Consider the following 18,686-nt stretch of genomic DNA (forward strand, 5'->3'; position numbering starts at 1 on the left):
TTTTTTTTTTTTTTTTTTTTTTTTTTTTTTTTTTTTTTTTTTTTTTTTTTTTTTTTTTTTAAAGCTTAAATTGCAAGTTGGATCCGGCCCTCTTGCTCAATTAAATCTTGACGAGACTTTCTGCGATTTGGTGGCATGGTGGTGAGCTGAAGAGCGACGTGTAAAACAACGCGTGGACTTTGGAAGGGCGGTCGGATGACTGGTGGCGGACGGATGACCGGTGATTTACGTTATAGTCTCTGGCTGCATGTCTGCACTCAATCTGTCTTCTCAAACGGATCGGCGCAAGTCAAGCCAAGATCGATCAATCAATATGAAGTTCTTCGAAGGTCCTGATAAGGCTCTACTCATCGCCTTCCCTCTGTGGAATCTTGTCTCTGCTTCTCTTTCACCCTCTTCTTCTGCTTCTGCTTCAGCCATCCCAGTAAGTTCCTTCGACGTGGAACTCGCCGCGCCCGAAAAATGCGCATGTGCAAAACTCACATATTCCTTCGGAAGCAGCATGATCTACCCCGGTCAGACCAACTACACGTACCAAACAGTCGACAGCTACTGGGACAAGCGCGCGGCTCTATCTCCAGCATGCGTATTTGTTCCTGAATCAGCGGATGAGGTCGCCAGCGCTGTGAAGATCCTTGGGGCGTGTGATGCGCCGTTTGCTGTTAGGGGGGGTGGGCATATGAATGTGAGACTATTTGATTTGATTTCATTTATATCAAAACGTACAAGCAGTCTTAGATACTACGCACTAAATACTATGACGTAGTACTTTACTGACATCCAGGTCCCAGGCTCAAACAACATAAACGGCGGCGTCCTACTAGGCCTCAACAAACTAAACACCTACAAACTCAACAACAACAACAACAACAACAACAAAGACACCACAATCTCAGTCGGCCCCGGCCTAACCTGGTACGACGTCTACGCAGCCCTATCCCCCCACGGCCTCGCCGCAATCGGCGGCCGCGTAAAAACAATCGGTGTCCCGGGTCTAACCCTAATCGGAGGCTTCTACTACTTCAACAATAAATACGGATACGCGATGGACAATGTGCTGAGCTATGACGTCGTTCTCGGGAATGGAAGTCAGGTCTTTGCGTCTGCCTCTGAGAACAGGGATCTATTCTGGGCGCTTAAAGGGGGCGGGAGTAACTTTGGTATCGTGACAAGGTTTGAGGTGAAGACGTTTGAAGTTCCACGAGTGAGCACAACGATTCAGGTATACGACGAGACGGCGATCCAGGATTTCTTTGGTGCTATGTGTGATGCTGCCACCTTGGATGGTGATGAGGATATCATTGCCGCTGGCATGGTCGCGACGGTTTCGTATAATGTCACCACAAAGGTCGCGTCTGCTTCGCTGCTGGGTGTGCAGGAGGGTATTAGTTTTCCGCCGTCGCAGTTTGTCAATTTCACTACTATTCCCGCGCTTCAGCGCATCCACAACGTCACGACGATGAAGGAGTGGTCTGAGACGTTGGAGACCCCGAAGCAGATGTTCCGGTGGGTAGACTGTCCAGCTGATCTAAGTGTGCCTGCTTTATTAACGATACAAATGGGAATACAGGATAATGTTCTCCCACAAAACAATAACGCCGGATCCAGACGCGCTACTATTCATCTACAAGGAGTGGAAAGCCGCCGTGGACTCAATCGCCGACGTGCAGGGTCTCCAGCCTACATTTGTCCTAAACCACATTACGCCATCATCGCTGCGCGTCGCGAAGGAGAATAAGATTGGGAATGTCTGGGGCCTTGAGGATGAGCCTTTGATGAGTATGTTCAACCACCACGGCCTTTGGCAACTACTAATTCGTCCATAGTCTGGCAATTCAGCACATCCTGGTCCCGCGCGCAGGACGACGAGAGGATGGAGACCTGGTCCCGCGAACTAACGGAGCGGCTGCACGCCATGAACCAGGAGAAGGGGATCGCGTCGGAGTTTGTCTACATGGGTGATGCGGGCGAGTGGCAGGATGCGTTTGCGGGGTTGCCGGAGGGGAATTTGGAGAGGTTGAAGAGTGTTAGGGAGAGATATGATTCCGATCATGTGCTTTCGAGGTTGAATTGGGGTGGATTCAAGTTGGGTGAGTAGGTAGTAGATATAGACAGCTTGGAAGAGCCTTTTGATTTAATGAAAGGTGGGTGGGAGGGAAGTATGCCCGCTGGTGAGGTGAGGTACGGAGGGGGTGCTAAGACATCACCTATGCCTCTGCGGAGTGGTCTAATGTTAACTCTTAATCAGACATACCTCCAGAGAAAAGCTGCAACTGGTGCCGTGGTTTCGCTTGGGCTTTTTGACTAGGGCTTATGATCGTATCCCGTTAGGTATGAGCAGAATCTAGGCAGGCGTGGCAGAACCTAAAAGCAGCTCGGACCTAGGCGCCTTTTGCCGGGCCTAGTAATACTTGCCGTCACCTGCTACATCCATTTACGCATAGGCATATCGGTATAAAACCGATGGGCCATGGCCGATATAATCTTGAGCAGGAGCTACCTAACTCCGTCCACGGTCCGTACTTTTATATCCATAGGAGAGCAGTAGTGGTAATTGCATTCAAATGGGTATTGCAGTATTGATGGAAGGGGAACATATGGAGGAGTTTCGGTCATAAGGACACGTTGATGCTGCCAACGACGTTGGAAAAACCGATCTTTCACCTGCAGGCGTACATTATTGCCCCCCTTTGCTCTGTTCCTCCCCCAACCGTACCTAGCTACTAGCTATTATCCCAGCGTCCTCTATCTAGGATCTAGCCGAAGACACAAAGGCATATCAAACAACACCAACACCAAATCCATCACCAAGTTCCCAGCCATCGTACTTGTATTCGTATCAAAATAACTAACACTTCTTACTCCCCTCCGTCGCCGAATTCCGACACCCACTCGCACACAGCTTCGGATGCCCAACAGCCCCCGGGTTGGTACAATGATAGAGAATGGAGTTTACGTCTTCGTTTTCGAATTCTGAGCCTGCGAGGGCGGCTTTTAGGTCTGCTTCTGTGAAGCCTAGACGTTCATACACACAAATTAGTCTGTTTGCTTGTTTGTTCGGGGTGTAGTCTAGACATAGAAAGGGGAAAAGGAGGAATATGAGGTGGGATGGTTTGGTATTGAGGGATTGATTAAAGACGCACCCTTGTTCTTGATTAACTCGTCGGCGCAGTAGTCGAAGCTAGGGGTGCAGGTTTTGTCTGCGAGTGCTGTGCCCAGGAGGAGAGAGAGCGTGAGGAGGGTTGTTGTTGGTTTCATTTTGGTGGGCTTGGAGGTTGGCAGATGATGTATGTCGGTGGCTAGATATATATTCTTAATAGAATAAGTTCGGGTTTGTTATAACCAAGCTGGTGGTTTGGAAAATTGGCTAGGAATGACTACATAGAAGGGTTTTGGGATTTATATAGTTCCAGCATTCTTGTTGCCTTGCGCTTTTCGACGGGAATGCGGGAAGTTGGGAATGTAAACAATTTGGGAATGCGGATTTGAGTGAGCGATAATTTCACTATGGAATTTGTGCATTTAAATATATTGACGACGTGATTTGAGAAAAGCATATAAATCATTGGATAAGGATGGATTGATAGAACGACTACAAGAGCTCATACTTCCTCCCTTTCGCTGCGACGAGAGAAGCGATATAATGGAGAGGATTTGAAAATCTCTGAGAGCCATACTTACCAATCTTCGAACTCATGGATTGACTTTTGTTCAGCGCCTCATTGCGGTATATCCAGCCAAATGAAGTCGGTCTCCATGATATTCGTACAAAAGTGGCATCAGACTCAAGGTAGAGTCCAGCTGAAGGGTTTCAATATGGTTCTTCGAAGGTGTCTCACGAGACACCAGGTTATTGTAAGCTGCCATCAGCTTCTCGTTTCGTTATTCGTAAGCACCGCACCCAGGCCCAAAGTAGCGAGTAAGGTAGCTTCCGGTGATTGGAAACCTACCTGGACTCTCCAGCCTGAGGCAGATATCGTGACTCACAGGGTCAAGAAGTTGATCTGACACTCACCGCATCGACGCAGGAGAAATGAAGCTGAAGATGTTGGACTGATGTCATTGTGGCCCGAATGTTCCAGAAGCCATTGCGGTCTGCTTTCTGTCAACCCTTATTGTTCCTGTCGAGCGCCAGAGTACGCTGCCTGACAGCTAGCAAGTCAATTGATGTCATCGATAGAGGTCCGTCAATGTGGAGAGATACGAGCTTGCGTTGGAACCGCCTCCTCAATGCGTGCCCATTGACCCCTTATGTACGAAGTATGTGCGCGCCTATGCATAGAATCCGATAAAACAGTGCTAGGCACAAGATCCTGAAGCCAAGAATAACCTTCAGGGGCTGGGCTAAAATTAAGAAGACGTAATGACTCGGGATTCGCGAGTTTTATCCGGCTTTGAAAACCTCGAATCATCAATGCAGCGGACTGTTTGGTGCAGACGGCCTCTTACCGACTGCCAGCTTGTCATCAATGCTCACGGCGTGGTTTGCCTTAGGTGCCACTGCGGATGGCCGATATCGTCAGGCTTGATCGCAAGCATTGGCCATTTGGGTGTTAATCACGGCTGCCAGATTGATCTGAGGTCAAGGCGACTCTTGAGAGAATGGATCGTGAGTCATCAGTCTGGCAGAGAGTCTGAGCGGGTGTTCACTGTTCATAGCGTCGGTGTCGGAGTCGGTGAGAGAGTGGGGTGTCGGTTGAAGAATTCGAGATTGAGAGTGGTCTGTGGTGCGCTGGTCCTGTGATCGCCGCGGGGCTGGTGACTTGTCCTGATGTGGTCCGTGGAGAAATCGCCTTCTTTCCTCTCTCGTCCTTCTTCCACGCCCCAACCGCTGCTTCACTCGACGCGATACGATCATGCTCATTCCTTCGAGAATCAATATGCTGCTAACTGCATCACCGTCATGATTCCGGTTAATCTTCGCAGACGCCTCCCAGTCTGGCAAAGGGCCGGTGTTTGACTCCACGCACCCAGCAGCTGCCAGGCTGCCAGCCACCTGGTGTCTCATGTCGCTCGCCGGAAAAGGTGTGGTTGGGCAGACGTCGAGGTGGAGATCAAACGAACAACTCTGTATGCTAATGAATACGCGAAAATTATCAGATGCAAGCTAATGAACGCGGAGTTTTTATCAGTTTGCCTCTTTCCCTCGGCGAATTGGCCCGGTCGTGTCAGGTACAGTACCTGGTCGCAACAATAATGTGTCTACAGTGCCGGGTTGCGACAGGAATCTCCTGTGGGCTGTGGGCCTGGGCCGTGACTTCCAATTCCCAGTATACTCACCGTTTCACCTAGTCACCGTCTGTTGGCCCAGCCCCTCTGGCAAGGACTCGAAAAGCAACCGGAAATGCGTAGGGGCAAGCCTGACAGCGAAGTTGGCACTGTGGTACCACCCCACTATGTCCACGCACACCGCGCCCAATGCCTATCGCTCGGCCACTATTTCTGGCTACTGCAGGCCTTCATGCAGCTATTCTTGCACAATGCAGCAAGAGGGCCCTTCTCCTTTTCCTCAATCGGCCGATTTGGCCCACCAGAGCCATTTGCCTGTGAGACGTGGACCAATCACCAGAAATGCCGTTTGGGTAGTTCGTTCATGACACCCCCAGTGTCAAGCCCAAATCTCGTCAATTCGGCGCGATTTCCAAACATCTGGATACTGAACGAACTGCCATACGTCGCCTTGCTTTGGTCTTCAACAGGGACCTTACTGCGGTTGGCGGATAGACGGGATTTCCGCTGCTTTGGCTGCTTCTCGATCCACTCATATTTGGACATATGCTGAACCCTGCTATCCAATATCTTTCTGCTCTCACATCCTCAATCTCATCTGTCTCGTCGCCTCATATTTTTCCTTTTTGCAATTGACTCCTTACCTTGTCACCCAAGCGACGCGGTACGAATTCTAACGATTGACGATTACACAAGCGTCCGTGATTTGATGTCTAATTGATTTGTTATATTCGCTACTCGACTCCTCGCCCAGACGAACTTATCATATTTTTAGAGGCGATCAGGAGACGCACCTGACCCTTTTGCGATGGCCAAAAAGAAGGGCAACAATAAGAAGAAGAATAATAACGTCAAACGGGCCCCGGTAAACGACAACAACTTATCCAACCCAGAGGCTTCCAACCCAGTTCCCGACCCGGCGGAATCCGAGGAACCTGGGGTCCCCGATGTATGCACAACTCCCCCAGTACAATTATCAATCTTTCGATAATCAGTTTCATTATCAAACCTTCGACCGTTCTACGGCTCAATTTTCATACCACCCTGTCTCTGCGGATAATCTGACAACGAAAAATCAGGACACCAAACCCGATGCTCCCGAGGAGACAGAACAAGCCCCAGAAGCCCCAAAGGATGACTCAAGTAGTTCTGAAGATGCTTCCGCACAAGAAGCAGGTAAGTCTCAGCCCCACCATCCTGATGATCTCTACTAACAATTTGCAGCATCATCGGGTGCAACGACACCTCCCGATGCGGTAGAAGAGCCCAAAGCAGAGGGCTCAGAACCGTCAGAAAAGGCAGAGAAGCCAGCAGAAGAGGCAGAGAAGCCAGCAGAAGAGGCAGCGCCACCCGCGGAAGAATCGAGCGAGCAAGCAGAAACGCCTGCTCCTGAACCAGCTGGGGAGCCCGCTGCCGATGCTGGCGACGCAGCTCCTGCGGCAGAGCCGGCAGCAGAACCAGCGACGGAAGAGACGCCCGCTGAGCCTGCAGCTGAGCCGACAGCGGAACCCAGCGAAGAGAAACCGGCTGAGGAACCAGCTGGAAAGGGGGAGGCACCAGCGGCCGAAACGAACGCATCAGCAGGACCACCAGCCACAGAACCAGCCGAGGAACAATCACCTGCGACGGAACCCAGTGGACCGGAAGCCGCCGCAGCAGACATTCCTGCAGAATCACCCGCGGCTGAGCCAGCAGCTGAAGAGCAGGCAGCTCCAGCAGAACCTGAGACAGCAGGCGCACCGGCCGAACCAGCCGCCGAAGAAAAGGCTTTAACGGAGGAAACACCGGCGCCTGAAACAAAACCAGCAGAAGAGCCCGAGCCAGCAACTTCTTCCAAGAAGAACAAGAAGAAAGACAAGAAGAAGAAGAAGGGTCAGGCTGCTGCAGCTGCAGCTGCAGAACCTGCAGAACCAGAGCCAAAGGTGAACGAGCCTGAGCCTGCTGCAGAACCCGAACCTGCTGCAGAACCCGAACCCGCTGCTGAACCTGAGCCTGCTGCTGAACCCGAACCTGCTGCTGAACCCAAACAGCCCGAAGAACCAGCACCTGTGCCTGAACCAGAACAACCAGTCGCGGAGACAACTGAACCAGAGCTGCAAGCGGAAGAGCCACCTGCCGCTGCGGAGTCTGCTCCTGAAGAGCCTGCCCCAGAACCTCAAGCAGAAGAGCCCGAGCCAACAACTTCCTCGAAGAAAAAGAAGAAAGACAAGAAGAAGAAGAAGGGTCAGGCTGCTGCTGTTGAATCTCCTGCCGAGCCCGAGCCGGCCGCTGAGCCTGAGCCTGAACCTGCTGCTGAGCCTGAACCTGCTGCTGAGCCTGAACCTGCTGCTGAGCCTGAACCTGCTGCTGAGCCTGAACCCGCGGCTGAGCCCGAACCCGCTGCTGAGCCCGAACCCGCTGCTGAGCCCGAACCCGCTGCGGAACACGAACCTGCTGCTGAGCCTGAGCCTGAGCCACCAGCGGAAGAGTTCAAACCTCCAACTTCAAAGAAGAACAAGAAGAAGGATAAGAAGAAGGGCAAGAAAGGCGCTGCTGCTTCTCAGCCTCCCACGCCACCACCTGAGGAGGAAACCCCCGCTGAGCCAGAACCGCCTGCAGCGGAACCACCTGCACCAGAGCCAGCTGCAGAAGAAACGCCTGCTGCGGCGGAGCCGGTTGTCGAGGAAACACCTGCAGCTGCCGAAGAGCCCGCTCCAGCTGCAGAAGCACCCGCTCCCGAAGCTAGCGAGCCAGTCGAAGAGCCCAAGGCCGTGCCAGCTGCGGAGGAGCCAGTGGCGGAGCCTGCTGAAAACGCAGAGCAACCAGCTGAGCCAGCTGAGGAAGAGAAACCTGCCACGGAAGCTGATGCGCCAGCCCCCGAATCCGCAGCTGAACCTGTGCCTGCTGCAGAGCCCGAATCGACAGCTGAGCCAGCAGACGAGGCTACTCCCAAGGAGCCCGCTCCGGGAGCTTCGAGTGGTATGTATCAAGTCAACCTACCAATGACATAGATGAACACAGGCTAATGGTATCCAGAACTAGACTTCCCCGAATGTGATCCAGAGGCAGCATTTGACAAAGTCGAAGCGGAGAATGAAGCCGCAGCGGAGCAGGCAAAGAAGGATGCTGAATTGGAAGCGGAAGAGGCTTCTAAGAAATCGGATGCGTTGATTGACTTCGATGATGCTCCTGCGTCGCCTGTTCAGAAGGAGGTCGAACCTGCAGCACCCGAAGCGACGGAAGTCGCCGAACCTGAGCCCTTGCCTGCAGCAGAAGCCGAACCCGAGCCGACCCCAGAGCCAGCTGAGGCTGCAGTCCCAGCCGCCGAAGTCGCCGAAGAACCTGTTGTTGAAGCGTCTGTTGTCGAAAAGAGTGCTCCGGTGGAAGAAGACAAGCCAGAGGAAGTAGCAGCCGTTCCTGCGCCAGTCGAACCCGAAGCTCCTGCTGAGTTGGCGGAACCTGAGGCCGCACCAGTTGAAGAACCCGCGGCACCTGCTGTGGAGGAGTTTGTTGCGGAGCCTGCGCCAGAGGAGCCTGCACCGACAGAATCAGCACTTGAAGAAGCTCCGGCACCAGAGCCCCCCGTTGAGGATGTCAAGGAACCTGAAGCGCCGGTGGCCGCGCCCAGCGAACCTGTCGAGCAAGTGCCCGTCCTTGAAAAGGCACCTGAGCCTCCGGCAGAAGAGCCTGCTCCCGCTGAACCCGTTGGGGAACCGCCGGTTGAAGTGGCACCGCCGGTTGAAGAACCGGCCGCTCCCGAGCCTGAGAGCGAGCCAGTAGCGGTTGAAGAAGCTGCGCCGGAAGCTGAGGCTACCAGAGAGGTTCCCAACGAACCTGCTGCCGAAGCGCCTGTTGAAGAGCCGCCTGCGCAAGCACCTGCTCCTGCTGGACCGCCCCCCGAGGCAATTTCCGTTGAACAATTCCTCGTGCACGAGCCTGAACAGCCCGCTGAAGAGACGACACCGCCAGCCGCAGTTGAGGAACCCGTCGTAGTTGAATCAGCTCCTAGGGACTTGGACGTTTCGTATATTCCAGCGGCCCCTGCGCCAGCTGAGAGCGAGCGAGCCATCTCTCCCTTCCCTGCCGATGAACCTGTCGCTGACGAGCCTGTTGCGGCTGAACCTATCAGAGAATCAGCCCGGGAAACCCAGCCGGACTGCGTGTACCGTGAACCGTCCCCCAAGACGCTGGTGCCCGACACCTCAGCTGAAATTGGCGGCGACGATTCGCGCAGAGACCGATATGCTCCGAGCGCCGGAGAGGGAGGTGAACGCTCGCGTCGCCGAAGAAGAAAGTCATACGTGTCTGAGCCTCGTGATGACCGAAGACCTTCAAAAGGCTCATCCGAAGGGCGTCGACATGCGTCGGAAAGATATTCTTCGGAAAGACATGCTTCGGAAAGGCACGCGCCTGCACCGGCTCCAGTGCAAAAGCCTGAGCGTAACAAGCTGAGCCAGAGGTGGCTTGAAGCTCTGGAAGAGTCGAGGAAGCAATACGAGGAGAAATCGAGGCGGGAAATGAAACGGCTCCAGAAGCTTGCTGTTGAGCAAGAACGCGCCGCTCTTGAGAAGGAACGTGAGCGTGAACGTGAGCGTGAACGCGAACGGGCCAAACGGCTTGAGCGGAGTGGCAGCACCAGGGAGAGGGAATCAGGACACCGATCGTCTCGGCAAAGGGGCTCCGGGGGTAGCCGTGATGGCGACGCCGGATCTTCCTCGAGGCACTCCCAGTCGACAGTCCCCAGGCCCCGAAACTACCTGAAATACTCGCCCTCCGAGGAGGAAGTGTCCAGCAACACTCCACTCCCCAAGCTCAGCGCCCCGAAGGCCACGGCAAACCTCGTCGAGCAACCTCCACCACGCAGGCGCTCATCCACCAGCCACCATTCACACGGTAGTCACCGTCCCTCGACCGAGGGTCGAAACTCCATGGAGCGTTCCAGTGGTTCCCGTCGCAAGGAAGAAGACCCTGCTCGCGCTGAAACTCGGAGAGGCCGCCGACAGTCCGAGGCAATTGCCGAAGCGCAAGAGGTCGAACAGGCTGATCCCGAGTACCATGACGATGCCTTTCGGGACGATGCTCCTCGATCTACCAGAGACGAACCCGAGCGTCGCCGCCACCGTCACCGTCGCAGACGCGAACCGACTCCCCCACCCAGCGCAGGAGCCCGGCTCAAGGGCATGCTCAAGGCAGTTGTCGCCGCTCACTGATCTGCTACACTATACAAACACTACACATTCACACATTGCATTATTAACTTTCTACCACACCACTTCTTCGCTTCTTCTGCATTGCATATTGGGTTGGATTGGCGATTGCGATGGCAGTTACACCTGGCATCGCGCAAGGCATTTGCATGGAGCATCATACATAAAGGGTCATGACAATAACGAATCATGACAACAACAACAACAGGAAACTATGCATATACGGTGTCCAGCATTTGCGTTTATCTTCTTCAGGACGATTCTTGACTAGGTTTCTTTCTGTATCTGCATCATCATCACGAATTTTGTATATCACGCAGAATGTCCATACTAGCTACGAACATAAAATATATCCACATAACTGGTGGTCAGTGAACACACTGGTCGACGAACCGAACTCTTCCCCGCATTCGAACAGGCCTAGATTGCTGTGTAGTTGGTTGTTGGCATGCTGGAGTATGAGTAAGGCATCCATGCATTTCAGAGAGCACCGTTTGCCTGGATTTGGCGATGGTCCAGTTGCCTTGTTTTGCTTGGCGCCCATCATCCCCAGCGATCCCTCCACCACCACCACACAATTGCTTATTGCCGTTATCGCTGACAAGACAAACAACAAACCAGAGAGCTCTCTTACATCCTATGAGGAGCGAGAGGAGGGAAGAAAGACGCTCGATTCTGATTTCATCCGGTTTGAACGTCCCCCGCCGCACCAAGCGCACCAAGCGTCAAAACAACGGAATCGTGGAATGACCGGATGAACCACCCCGCCATTGTGTCACGATCCCACCCCAAAATTGGAGAAGAACCAGGGCCAGCCGAAGGCAGATTGGCCACTTCTTGTCCAATGGAGCAGACTAGGCTGGAGCGCTGATGAGCCAGCGATCATCCCCGGCAGTCTACCCGCTACCGTGTTGCCCCCGGCAACCTCCATGCCCGCATACTGTTTACCCTCCACGTCAAGAGGGCTTGCTGCACCGCGATCCTCGATGGATATTGGCCGGTGATTCGATTTTGTTGTTCCGACTTGGACTTCATATTTCCTTGATTTTCCTGCCTGCGGTCGAGTTGTGGTTTGATTTCGGTTTTGGTTTGTGTCCTGCCTCGACGAACTTAACTTTCTGCTGCTCTGCTTTGCTCCTACATTGCATAGTTCAGTTCCCGTTCCATTCCATTTCTCAGCTTTGGGTTTATTCATTGTTGCTTCGCTTGGCTTCAGCTTCATGTCTTTTGCATCTGAGCTGTGCGTCTGCGTCTTGCTCTGCATTTTCTTTTAAATTGAGTTGCTGAGCCTTTTGTTCCTTTGCTTCTACTTCTGCGTCTGCGCCGCATTGCTTCTTTGACTTTCGGCCCGTGTCGCTGTGGTTCATTGTGAGTGCATCACCCATCCACTCAGTCTTTATGCCGGAGCTGAAACTGATACTTGTGTTCTAGGTCTGGCACGATAGAACATGGCCCCTTCCACGCAAGCGCCCGCCATTTACGAAGATGCGCCTCGCTCTCCGACCAAGTCCAAGTTCCGGGCGCTCCTAGGGCATAGAAGAAATCAGTCGGCAGATGGCCCTGCCCGCCCGAACCCGTACAAGAGCGAGTCTACGACCTACTTTATTGCCCCGACGGATGAGCCGCAGTATCCTCACCCTCAGCCTTCAATGTACCCGCGGCCGCAACCGCAACCGCTCGGAGAGATCGCCCCTAACCGCGATGTACCCGACAACGCGATGTACGACCCCGGATGTCCGACGAAACCCGGAAAGGGCGGCTTGCACAAAAAGACAAAGAGCGCTGTATCCCTCAAGTCGCTCAAGGAATTCATGGACCGAAAGCCCGAGAAGACATCCGAGGACTCAGGCAACACACCTAAGAAGGCAAAATCCACCAATAGCTTCTCGGCTATCCTGAAACGATCCCAGCATGGACGGAAGGACGAACCGAAGGACACTCGGGACAAGGAGAATCGAAGCCCCAATGACCCGGCTGATAACTTACCCTCGCCTATCTGGGCTCAGTTTGCATCGCCAACGCCCTCATTCCGCGATGAACCTTCTCCATTACACAGTAACAGACGGAGGACCCTGCAGGAAGAGGTCTCCCTCTATACGCCGAATCGGTACAGTCCAGCCCAGCAGCGCAACTTCTACGACTTTCATCAGCCATCCTTGACAAGTCGAACCAACAAACCCCGTCCGAAGTCCGACTTCTTTGTAGGAGGAAACAGAATGAGAGACATTTTCTCCTCTAGCAAGCAGTCGGACATTGACAAAATTGAAACCCAATCTACCAAGAAGGAGAATGGCCGGCCTAGAGGTCTCTCGAGTCCTTCGACCCCTGACGCTCGCTCCGAGACAGAGGTAAAGCCGCAGGCAAGTCCGAAGAAGGCTTCGCGCGTGCAGGAAGTCATCTCGGCTTTCAACGCGAAGGAGCGGGAAGCGGACCTGCAAAAGCGGCTCAACTCCAAGGACCTCGAGAGTGAGTTTGAGAAGCTCCTTGACGCACGAAACATCCCCCACAACATGAGAGACAAAATGAGGTCGCTAGACATAAACATCAAAGCCGATTTCATTCAGAAAGACAAACTCGACGCTACGACTCATAGTGCTGGCGCAAGCTCTTACGCAGCCGATAGTACGGGCCGCCGAGGGCGCGGAAAGGAGAAGAAAGACGACCGCGACAGCCGCGACGGGAAGTCTCAGTCGCGGTCCAGAAGCCGCGGGTTCACCTTTAGCAGGGGCAACTCTTCATCGCCTACGAAGAAGGCACGTCCAGAGGGCGGGAGTTCGCATCGACGTCCAAAGTCGGTTGATCTCAGTACGTCTGGTGGGTTGTCGAAGATTTTGACACCCAATGCGTCCACGACGTCACTTGCTGCTACGGCACGTCGTGACACGGCTGCTGATCCTTCGGATTTCGTGCACTATCTCAAGGAGATTCAGAAGCCCGAGATTATTGAGGTTGGCAAGATACATAAGCTGAGAATTCTTCTTAGAAATGAGACTGTTAGTTGGGTTGATGATTTTATTGGGCAAGGAGGAATGGATGAGATCGTGCAGTTGATTTATCGGATCAAGAAGGTTGAGTGGAGGTATGTCGTCTTCTGACACCCGATGGGAGCACCGCTAACGCAGCAACAGAGAGGAACATGAAGACAACCTTCTCCACGAAACATTACTATGCCTCAAGGCTCTCTGTACGACTTCCGCCGCCCTCCAACGTCTGACAGACTTCGAAGCAGAACTCTTCCCTACCCTTTTAAGCATGCTCTTCGACAAAGAAAAGAAAGGCCCAAGCGAATTCACCACCCGCGGCATAATCATCAACCTAATCTTCACGCAACTCTCGACCGCAGTCTCCACCGACGACGCCGCAGCTCGCACCGCCCGACTCTTATCTTACCTCAAGGACCCTCCCGAGGAAAACGAACCGCTCTCATTCATCGCAAACATATACCAATCCCGCCCCTACCGCGTCTGGTGCAAGGAAATTGTCAACGTGACAAAGGAAGTCTTCTGGATCTTCCTGCACCACCTCAACGTCATCCCCGTCGTCGAATCCGATAAGAACACAGGCGATTACCGCACTCGTCACTTCCCTGCACCAAGGCCGCCCGTTCCAGCAGCACCCTACGTCGGCGGCGTAGAATGGGACGCAACGAACTACCTAGCAGCACACATCGACCTAGTCAACGGCCTCATCGCGTCCCTCCCAACACCTGAAGAACGCAACCACGTCCGCAACGAGTTCCGCGCGTCTGGCTTCGAAAAAGCCATGGGCGACACGCTGCGAAAGTGTAAAGAGAAATTCTACTCCTCTGTCCACGACTGTCTCCGCACTTGGGTCTCGGCTGCTGTTGAAGACGAGTGGCCGCATTTGACTGTTCGTGAGGGACCGCCCAGGCAGGAAGTCAGGTCGCCTCCTAAATCCCCTCTCAAGTCTCCGAAGAAGGGCGCGCTGGATGATAAGCCGCCAAAGTTAGATCTTGCGCTTGATATCCCTCCTCCTGTTCCTGCTGGGAGCGGAGCGGTGGAGAGTGATCCTGTTGGGGGTTGGCTTTGATTGCCTACCTAGTGTTCATCAGCGATACCTGCAACAGTCTGAGTGGTGCCATCAACTTGCTTCCTAGCTACGACTTCTCTCCGTTACACCATTATCTTTCCACCATTCATCATCAGAGCGTTCTATTCTCGGCATTATCCATCCGTCCCATATCATCATCTATCCTTTACCGGTCAAAGTCAGATTGCTTACTTTCTCTCATTTTGGAATCGGCGTTGGCATTTTGGCATTTTGGGTGCACTGCATACATCTTCACTTTATTCTCACCTTCTCTATCTCTATCATCCTTCTTCCTTCGTTCTTTCCCTAGCGACATGAAATGATCTTATGAATTACGGAGCGACTCGACCCTACTTTCTTGCACGCGCACACATACGCATACGCAGCACTCACAGTTACGGATTCATGACTTGGTTTCCATTCTCTGCTTGCTTAAAGTTGCGTTGCATTGTTTGTTTGTCGCTCTCTGTCCATTTTTTGCTGGTTCTTTTGCTTCTGTTTTTGTATTGAGGACATTCTTCATTTTTGGGCATAATCTCCACTGGACAGTGGACAGTGAATTGAAGTCTTCGGACTCAGTCAGTCAGTACATAGTTTGAGATTGAATGAGCTTTTGATAGCATTGGAATTGAATGATTGCATGGAACCATTGGAATTTGTCCGCCACCGTTCCAATATTGTAGGGAGCTACCTAGGTATCATTACACTACGTGAGTAGGTGATTTCAATCAGGAGCCTACTTCTCTGGGTAGGGCTACCTGTCGTGCCTTGCCCCCCAGCTAGGTCCGTCGAGATCTCCGAGCGGGATTCAGAGGGGGGAAAGCAAGTCGAGTAACTAGTGGCCATTGAAAAGGCGATGCATTACAGAGTACATCCGTGTTTCTGTTTCTCAAGCTTCGGTTTGCAAAAAAGGACTACCATACCTATATCTCCATGGGATTTTGGACATGGTACCTAGCATGTATCTCTGCTGAACATTCATCTTCTCATATCTATGTGCTGTAATGAACGGATCTCTGACCGTGGACAGATAGACTTACGGCCCGTTCAGCTGGAGAAGACAACACCACAACCCACCATAGGTAATTAAATTACTTTTCGTCCATGGCAAGTTCCATGAGACATAACAGGGCTAGAAGCATTTGAGAACTTCTACCAATTCGCGCTCTCGTCTTGCCACTTAGGTAGCAACCTAAGACTCCTCAGCTAGTCATTCATCCCCTACTGAGTTTTACTCAAAGGCCTAATTAGGAGAGAGGGCAAGTAGGTGCGGAGTGTGAAGAATGAGGAACACGATATCCGTTGTGGGAGAGATGGAAGAGCAAACAATGGTTCCCCCAAAACAGCTGAAACAAAAGAAAACAGCCCCAGCCTTGACATAACGATTCTCATTCCTTGATATTGTGCTTCACGGTTACATAATCCCCAAGCTCCTCATCCCAGCCAATGTCCTCTTCAGCGCCGACCTCGGATCCGTCTGTTCGCTGCACGTGTCATACTCTGGCTTCCCCGGATCTTTTAGACCAGCAATGCGCTGCAAAGCCCTTCTTCCTCTTTCTCTTTCTTCAGCATCTTCGGTCTTCCTCGTACCCTGTCGCCTTGTGTCATTCGGCTCGTAGCCAAATCTCCGCCTCAAATGTATCTTTTCCTTCTGATAAGCTGAGGAGGGCCCCAAACTATTCCCGGTCCCTAGAATCGGGCAAGAGGCTTTTCATCTGCAACTGGAAGATGATATCCCTCAGGTATGGCCAGAGAGCCAGACAACCCTCGGCAGTTAAGAGAAAGATCGGTGAGGATTGCACCTCCCCGTCAATCTTGAGCTTGTGGAGCTAGATCATGTCACCGCTGGTTACGAGCCCATACACGTCTGTATCCATACCGTTTCTCTCTTTCTGGACCGCCTGGATGATTCCTTCTAAGAGGGAAGCTGTAAGTAAGTGCTGTCATCACATCGAAAGAGGAGGTCCCCACTTACTCATCTGAACGATACATTTCCTCTTATCCCTCTGAACCAAGTGTCCTTCAGACCGGAGGATCGTGAGTCCAATATCCCACTTCTGAGTATTAAACCGAACCGGCTCATCAAGCTTATGGCGATGACCCCTATTTCGTCCACGATATTGAAACCCCACATTTACATCTGGGTTCCGTCCGAGAAATACCGGTCCCGGAAGTAATGCTAACTGATCGAGCGACAACGGAGCCCCCCCCCCCGCCATTTCTCGTCCCTCTAGCTCCAATCGCTCCTCTGCTATACATCCTTGAAGCACTGTTCTGAGCTTCCACCACCTTGCTGGTGCAGGGTCAATGAAGTAAGTGCTCGGTCCCTCCGATTCCCTAAATTCGCGGCATATGTTGAAATCCGCGACTGTGCCGACTTGGGATTGATAGATTGATTGGATTGGATTTCAATAGGAGAGGAAGGAGAGGAGGGCATATGGATATGCTGAGGACAGACATATTCCCACTCAGGAAGGAAGTCTTGATCCGTGCTGGTAACGCCCATGTACTGGAGGATGTCTGGCCAGCGAAGCCAATAGAGAGGAATCTCCTTCCAATCCCCGGGGTTACTTGATATAATGGCTCCGAAGTGAACCGTAACCAATGGCCAAGTTGGGGATGCGCTTGGTTAGGCTATGTGGATGTAAATAAGGGTGAATATAGGTAAGAAGGTGAGGTGGTGGGAAAGGTAGATGGGGAGCGGAATGGGAAGAGAGTTGCGACTTTGACTGAGTGAGGTAGGAAGAGTGGCATATGGCTGACGCGCATATCACTTCCGCGAGAAGAGGACGTAAGAGTAAGAGGCTACAGCAAAGAGTGCCGCGGGGTTGATGTTCGTCCAACAGAATCAAAACTTTCCTTCTTTTATCTTCACCTTGTTCCTATAGTGCCACGATACTCTAATCGATTCCCTGAAATGCGGAGAAAAAAAAAGTACTGGCAAGCTTTGGATGGTGGCAAGCGAATGGATAGATAGGAGATCTAAATTCCGGTAACAACAATAAGAAGACTATTGTGAAGCCAGCTGACTGCTCAATAGCGATGATGATGGTCATGAGAAAGGAAGGCAAGGCCGATAGAGAGATGGTGATGTTACGGGTTACGAGAACGGAAGGTGCATTTTGTATGGAACGGTACTGCTAATCAGTGCCTGTAGCTATGAAAATCCCTGAAGTAAACTTACTAGTAGTAAAGTAAAGGGCAAGACTCCTGGGCCCTGCCTGGAGTGAAGTAAAGGGCTGTAGCTTATAAACATAGTAATATGAAGGGAAGAAAGAGGCAGGTGGCTGATATTCCCAAAGGCAGATAACGCAGGTCTGGAGATTTTATAGAGACGAGCCACGCAGGCAGGTCTTGGTAAAAGTCAAGTAATGCAGTCCTGGCTCCGGCGGCGTGCTTTTTCAATAATACAATATATTGGCCTTAACTCCTTCGAGTAAGGTATCTTGAGAATAGAAAATAGTGGCATTTCAGGAATTCAATTAGAAAGTAGTAATTACTGTAGGTAGTGCCTAGACAGTTCTAGATATCCCGTGCTACTCCGTACCAGAGCCCTACTTGGCCAAGTTACTATGCCAGGGTAACTCAAGACACCCGCAGGTGCTCAGTTGCCGGTTAGGGGGCAAACATACAATGGTTTTATCATCACATCATATTCCTTCGTCCACAGCCGAGTAGAAGCGGCAAGCGTATTCCTGATAGGGTAGAGTGCATCTGCATTCACTCTTTGATCGACCGCGCCTAAGACCTGGCGTTTCGACCCTGGCATATATAGAGGACAATGCCCCCCTCTTTCCTTTCTCTTCCATTTCCGCCTTCCATAACCTGACCATGCCTGACCCTGCCGACCTGCCGACCGAGCAGTTTGATCAAATCCTCACTGCCACTCTCCAAGTCCAATCGTACACATTTCATCATGGCGATTACGCTTTCCATGACAAAGCGGACATTCAGCAGCTGATCCATCTGCTTCCACTCAACCGTCGCTGGTGCGATGCCTTGATCCCCAGACTCTATTCCAAATGGATCTACAACGGAGCCCGCCACATCTACGTGTCTCTCTGGGAGTTTGTGCGCACTGACTTGTCCAACTCGCAGCTTGCGGCAACGGTCCGAACCCTCAATATCGGCAACTGGGGATCCTATCCTCATATCCTGGAATACGACAAGCCTCGCACGATAATCTAGAATCGTCCGACGATGATATTAGCCTCATGCGCA

General features: G+C 52.2%; 8 protein-coding genes across 8 annotated transcripts; 6 read left to right on the plus strand and 2 right to left on the minus strand.

Annotated features, from left to right (window-relative positions):
• Positions 1–313: 313 nt before the first annotated feature.
• Positions 314–2,098, plus strand: BDV17DRAFT_289600 (FAD-binding oxidoreductase; the record flags this gene model as incomplete). The annotated part of the gene is made up of 4 exons (XM_073761695.1): positions 314–685; positions 767–1,506; positions 1,571–1,779; positions 1,827–2,098. 4 exons carry the CDS (start codon positions 314–316, stop codon positions 2,096–2,098), a joined length of 1,593 nt encoding a protein of 530 aa, XP_073617589.1.
• A 391-nt stretch (positions 2,099–2,489) lies between these two features.
• BDV17DRAFT_258517 (uncharacterized protein) lies at positions 2,490–3,274 on the minus strand. The gene is made up of 2 exons (XM_073757328.1): positions 3,144–3,274; positions 2,490–3,015 (listed from the first exon to the last, which is right to left on the minus strand). Exons 1-2 carry the CDS (start codon positions 3,256–3,258, stop codon positions 2,849–2,851), a joined length of 282 nt encoding a protein of 93 aa, XP_073617590.1. The 5' UTR covers positions 3,259–3,274; the 3' UTR covers positions 2,490–2,848.
• A 1,223-nt stretch (positions 3,275–4,497) lies between these two features.
• On the minus strand, positions 4,498–5,202 carry BDV17DRAFT_37814 (uncharacterized protein). Its single transcript, XM_073764438.1, has 2 exons — positions 5,119–5,202; positions 4,498–5,066 (listed from the first exon to the last, which is right to left on the minus strand). Exon 2 carries the CDS (start codon positions 5,006–5,008, stop codon positions 4,583–4,585), a length of 426 nt encoding a protein of 141 aa, XP_073617591.1. The 5' UTR covers positions 5,009–5,066; positions 5,119–5,202; the 3' UTR covers positions 4,498–4,582.
• BDV17DRAFT_37763 (uncharacterized protein) lies at positions 5,203–5,979 on the plus strand. Its single transcript, XM_073764436.1, has one exon. It carries the CDS (start codon positions 5,345–5,347, stop codon positions 5,780–5,782), a length of 438 nt encoding a protein of 145 aa, XP_073617592.1. The 5' UTR covers positions 5,203–5,344; the 3' UTR covers positions 5,783–5,979.
• BDV17DRAFT_37764 (uncharacterized protein) lies at positions 5,980–10,503 on the plus strand. Its single transcript, XM_073764437.1, has 3 exons — positions 5,980–6,405; positions 6,454–8,187; positions 8,251–10,503. The coding sequence occupies exons 1-3, from the start codon at positions 6,177–6,179 to the stop codon at positions 10,416–10,418; spliced, it is 4,131 nt and encodes a 1,376-aa protein (XP_073617593.1). The 5' UTR covers positions 5,980–6,176; the 3' UTR covers positions 10,419–10,503.
• BDV17DRAFT_37748 (uncharacterized protein) lies at positions 10,504–11,369 on the plus strand. The gene has a single exon (XM_073764434.1). It carries the CDS (start codon positions 10,589–10,591, stop codon positions 11,171–11,173), a length of 585 nt encoding a protein of 194 aa, XP_073617594.1. The 5' UTR covers positions 10,504–10,588; the 3' UTR covers positions 11,174–11,369.
• A 1-nt stretch (position 11,370) lies between these two features.
• BDV17DRAFT_37749 (uncharacterized protein) lies at positions 11,371–14,629 on the plus strand. Its single transcript, XM_073764435.1, has 3 exons — positions 11,371–11,783; positions 11,847–13,494; positions 13,544–14,629. The coding sequence occupies exons 2-3, from the start codon at positions 11,864–11,866 to the stop codon at positions 14,463–14,465; spliced, it is 2,553 nt and encodes an 850-aa protein (XP_073617595.1). The 5' UTR covers positions 11,371–11,783; positions 11,847–11,863; the 3' UTR covers positions 14,466–14,629.
• Positions 14,630–18,296: 3,667 nt separating this feature from the next.
• On the plus strand, positions 18,297–18,653 carry BDV17DRAFT_289604 (uncharacterized protein; the record flags this gene model as incomplete). Its single annotated transcript, XM_073761696.1, has 1 exon — positions 18,297–18,653. The coding sequence occupies one exon, from the start codon at positions 18,297–18,299 to the stop codon at positions 18,651–18,653; it is 357 nt and encodes a 118-aa protein (XP_073617596.1).
• Between the last annotated feature and the right edge of the window lie 33 nt (positions 18,654–18,686).

This window comes from Aspergillus undulatus (assembly GCF_047715775.1).
Source record: "Aspergillus undulatus strain CBS 261.88 unplaced genomic scaffold BDV17scaffold_13, whole genome shotgun sequence".
Taxonomy (NCBI): domain Eukaryota; kingdom Fungi; phylum Ascomycota; class Eurotiomycetes; order Eurotiales; family Aspergillaceae; genus Aspergillus; species Aspergillus undulatus.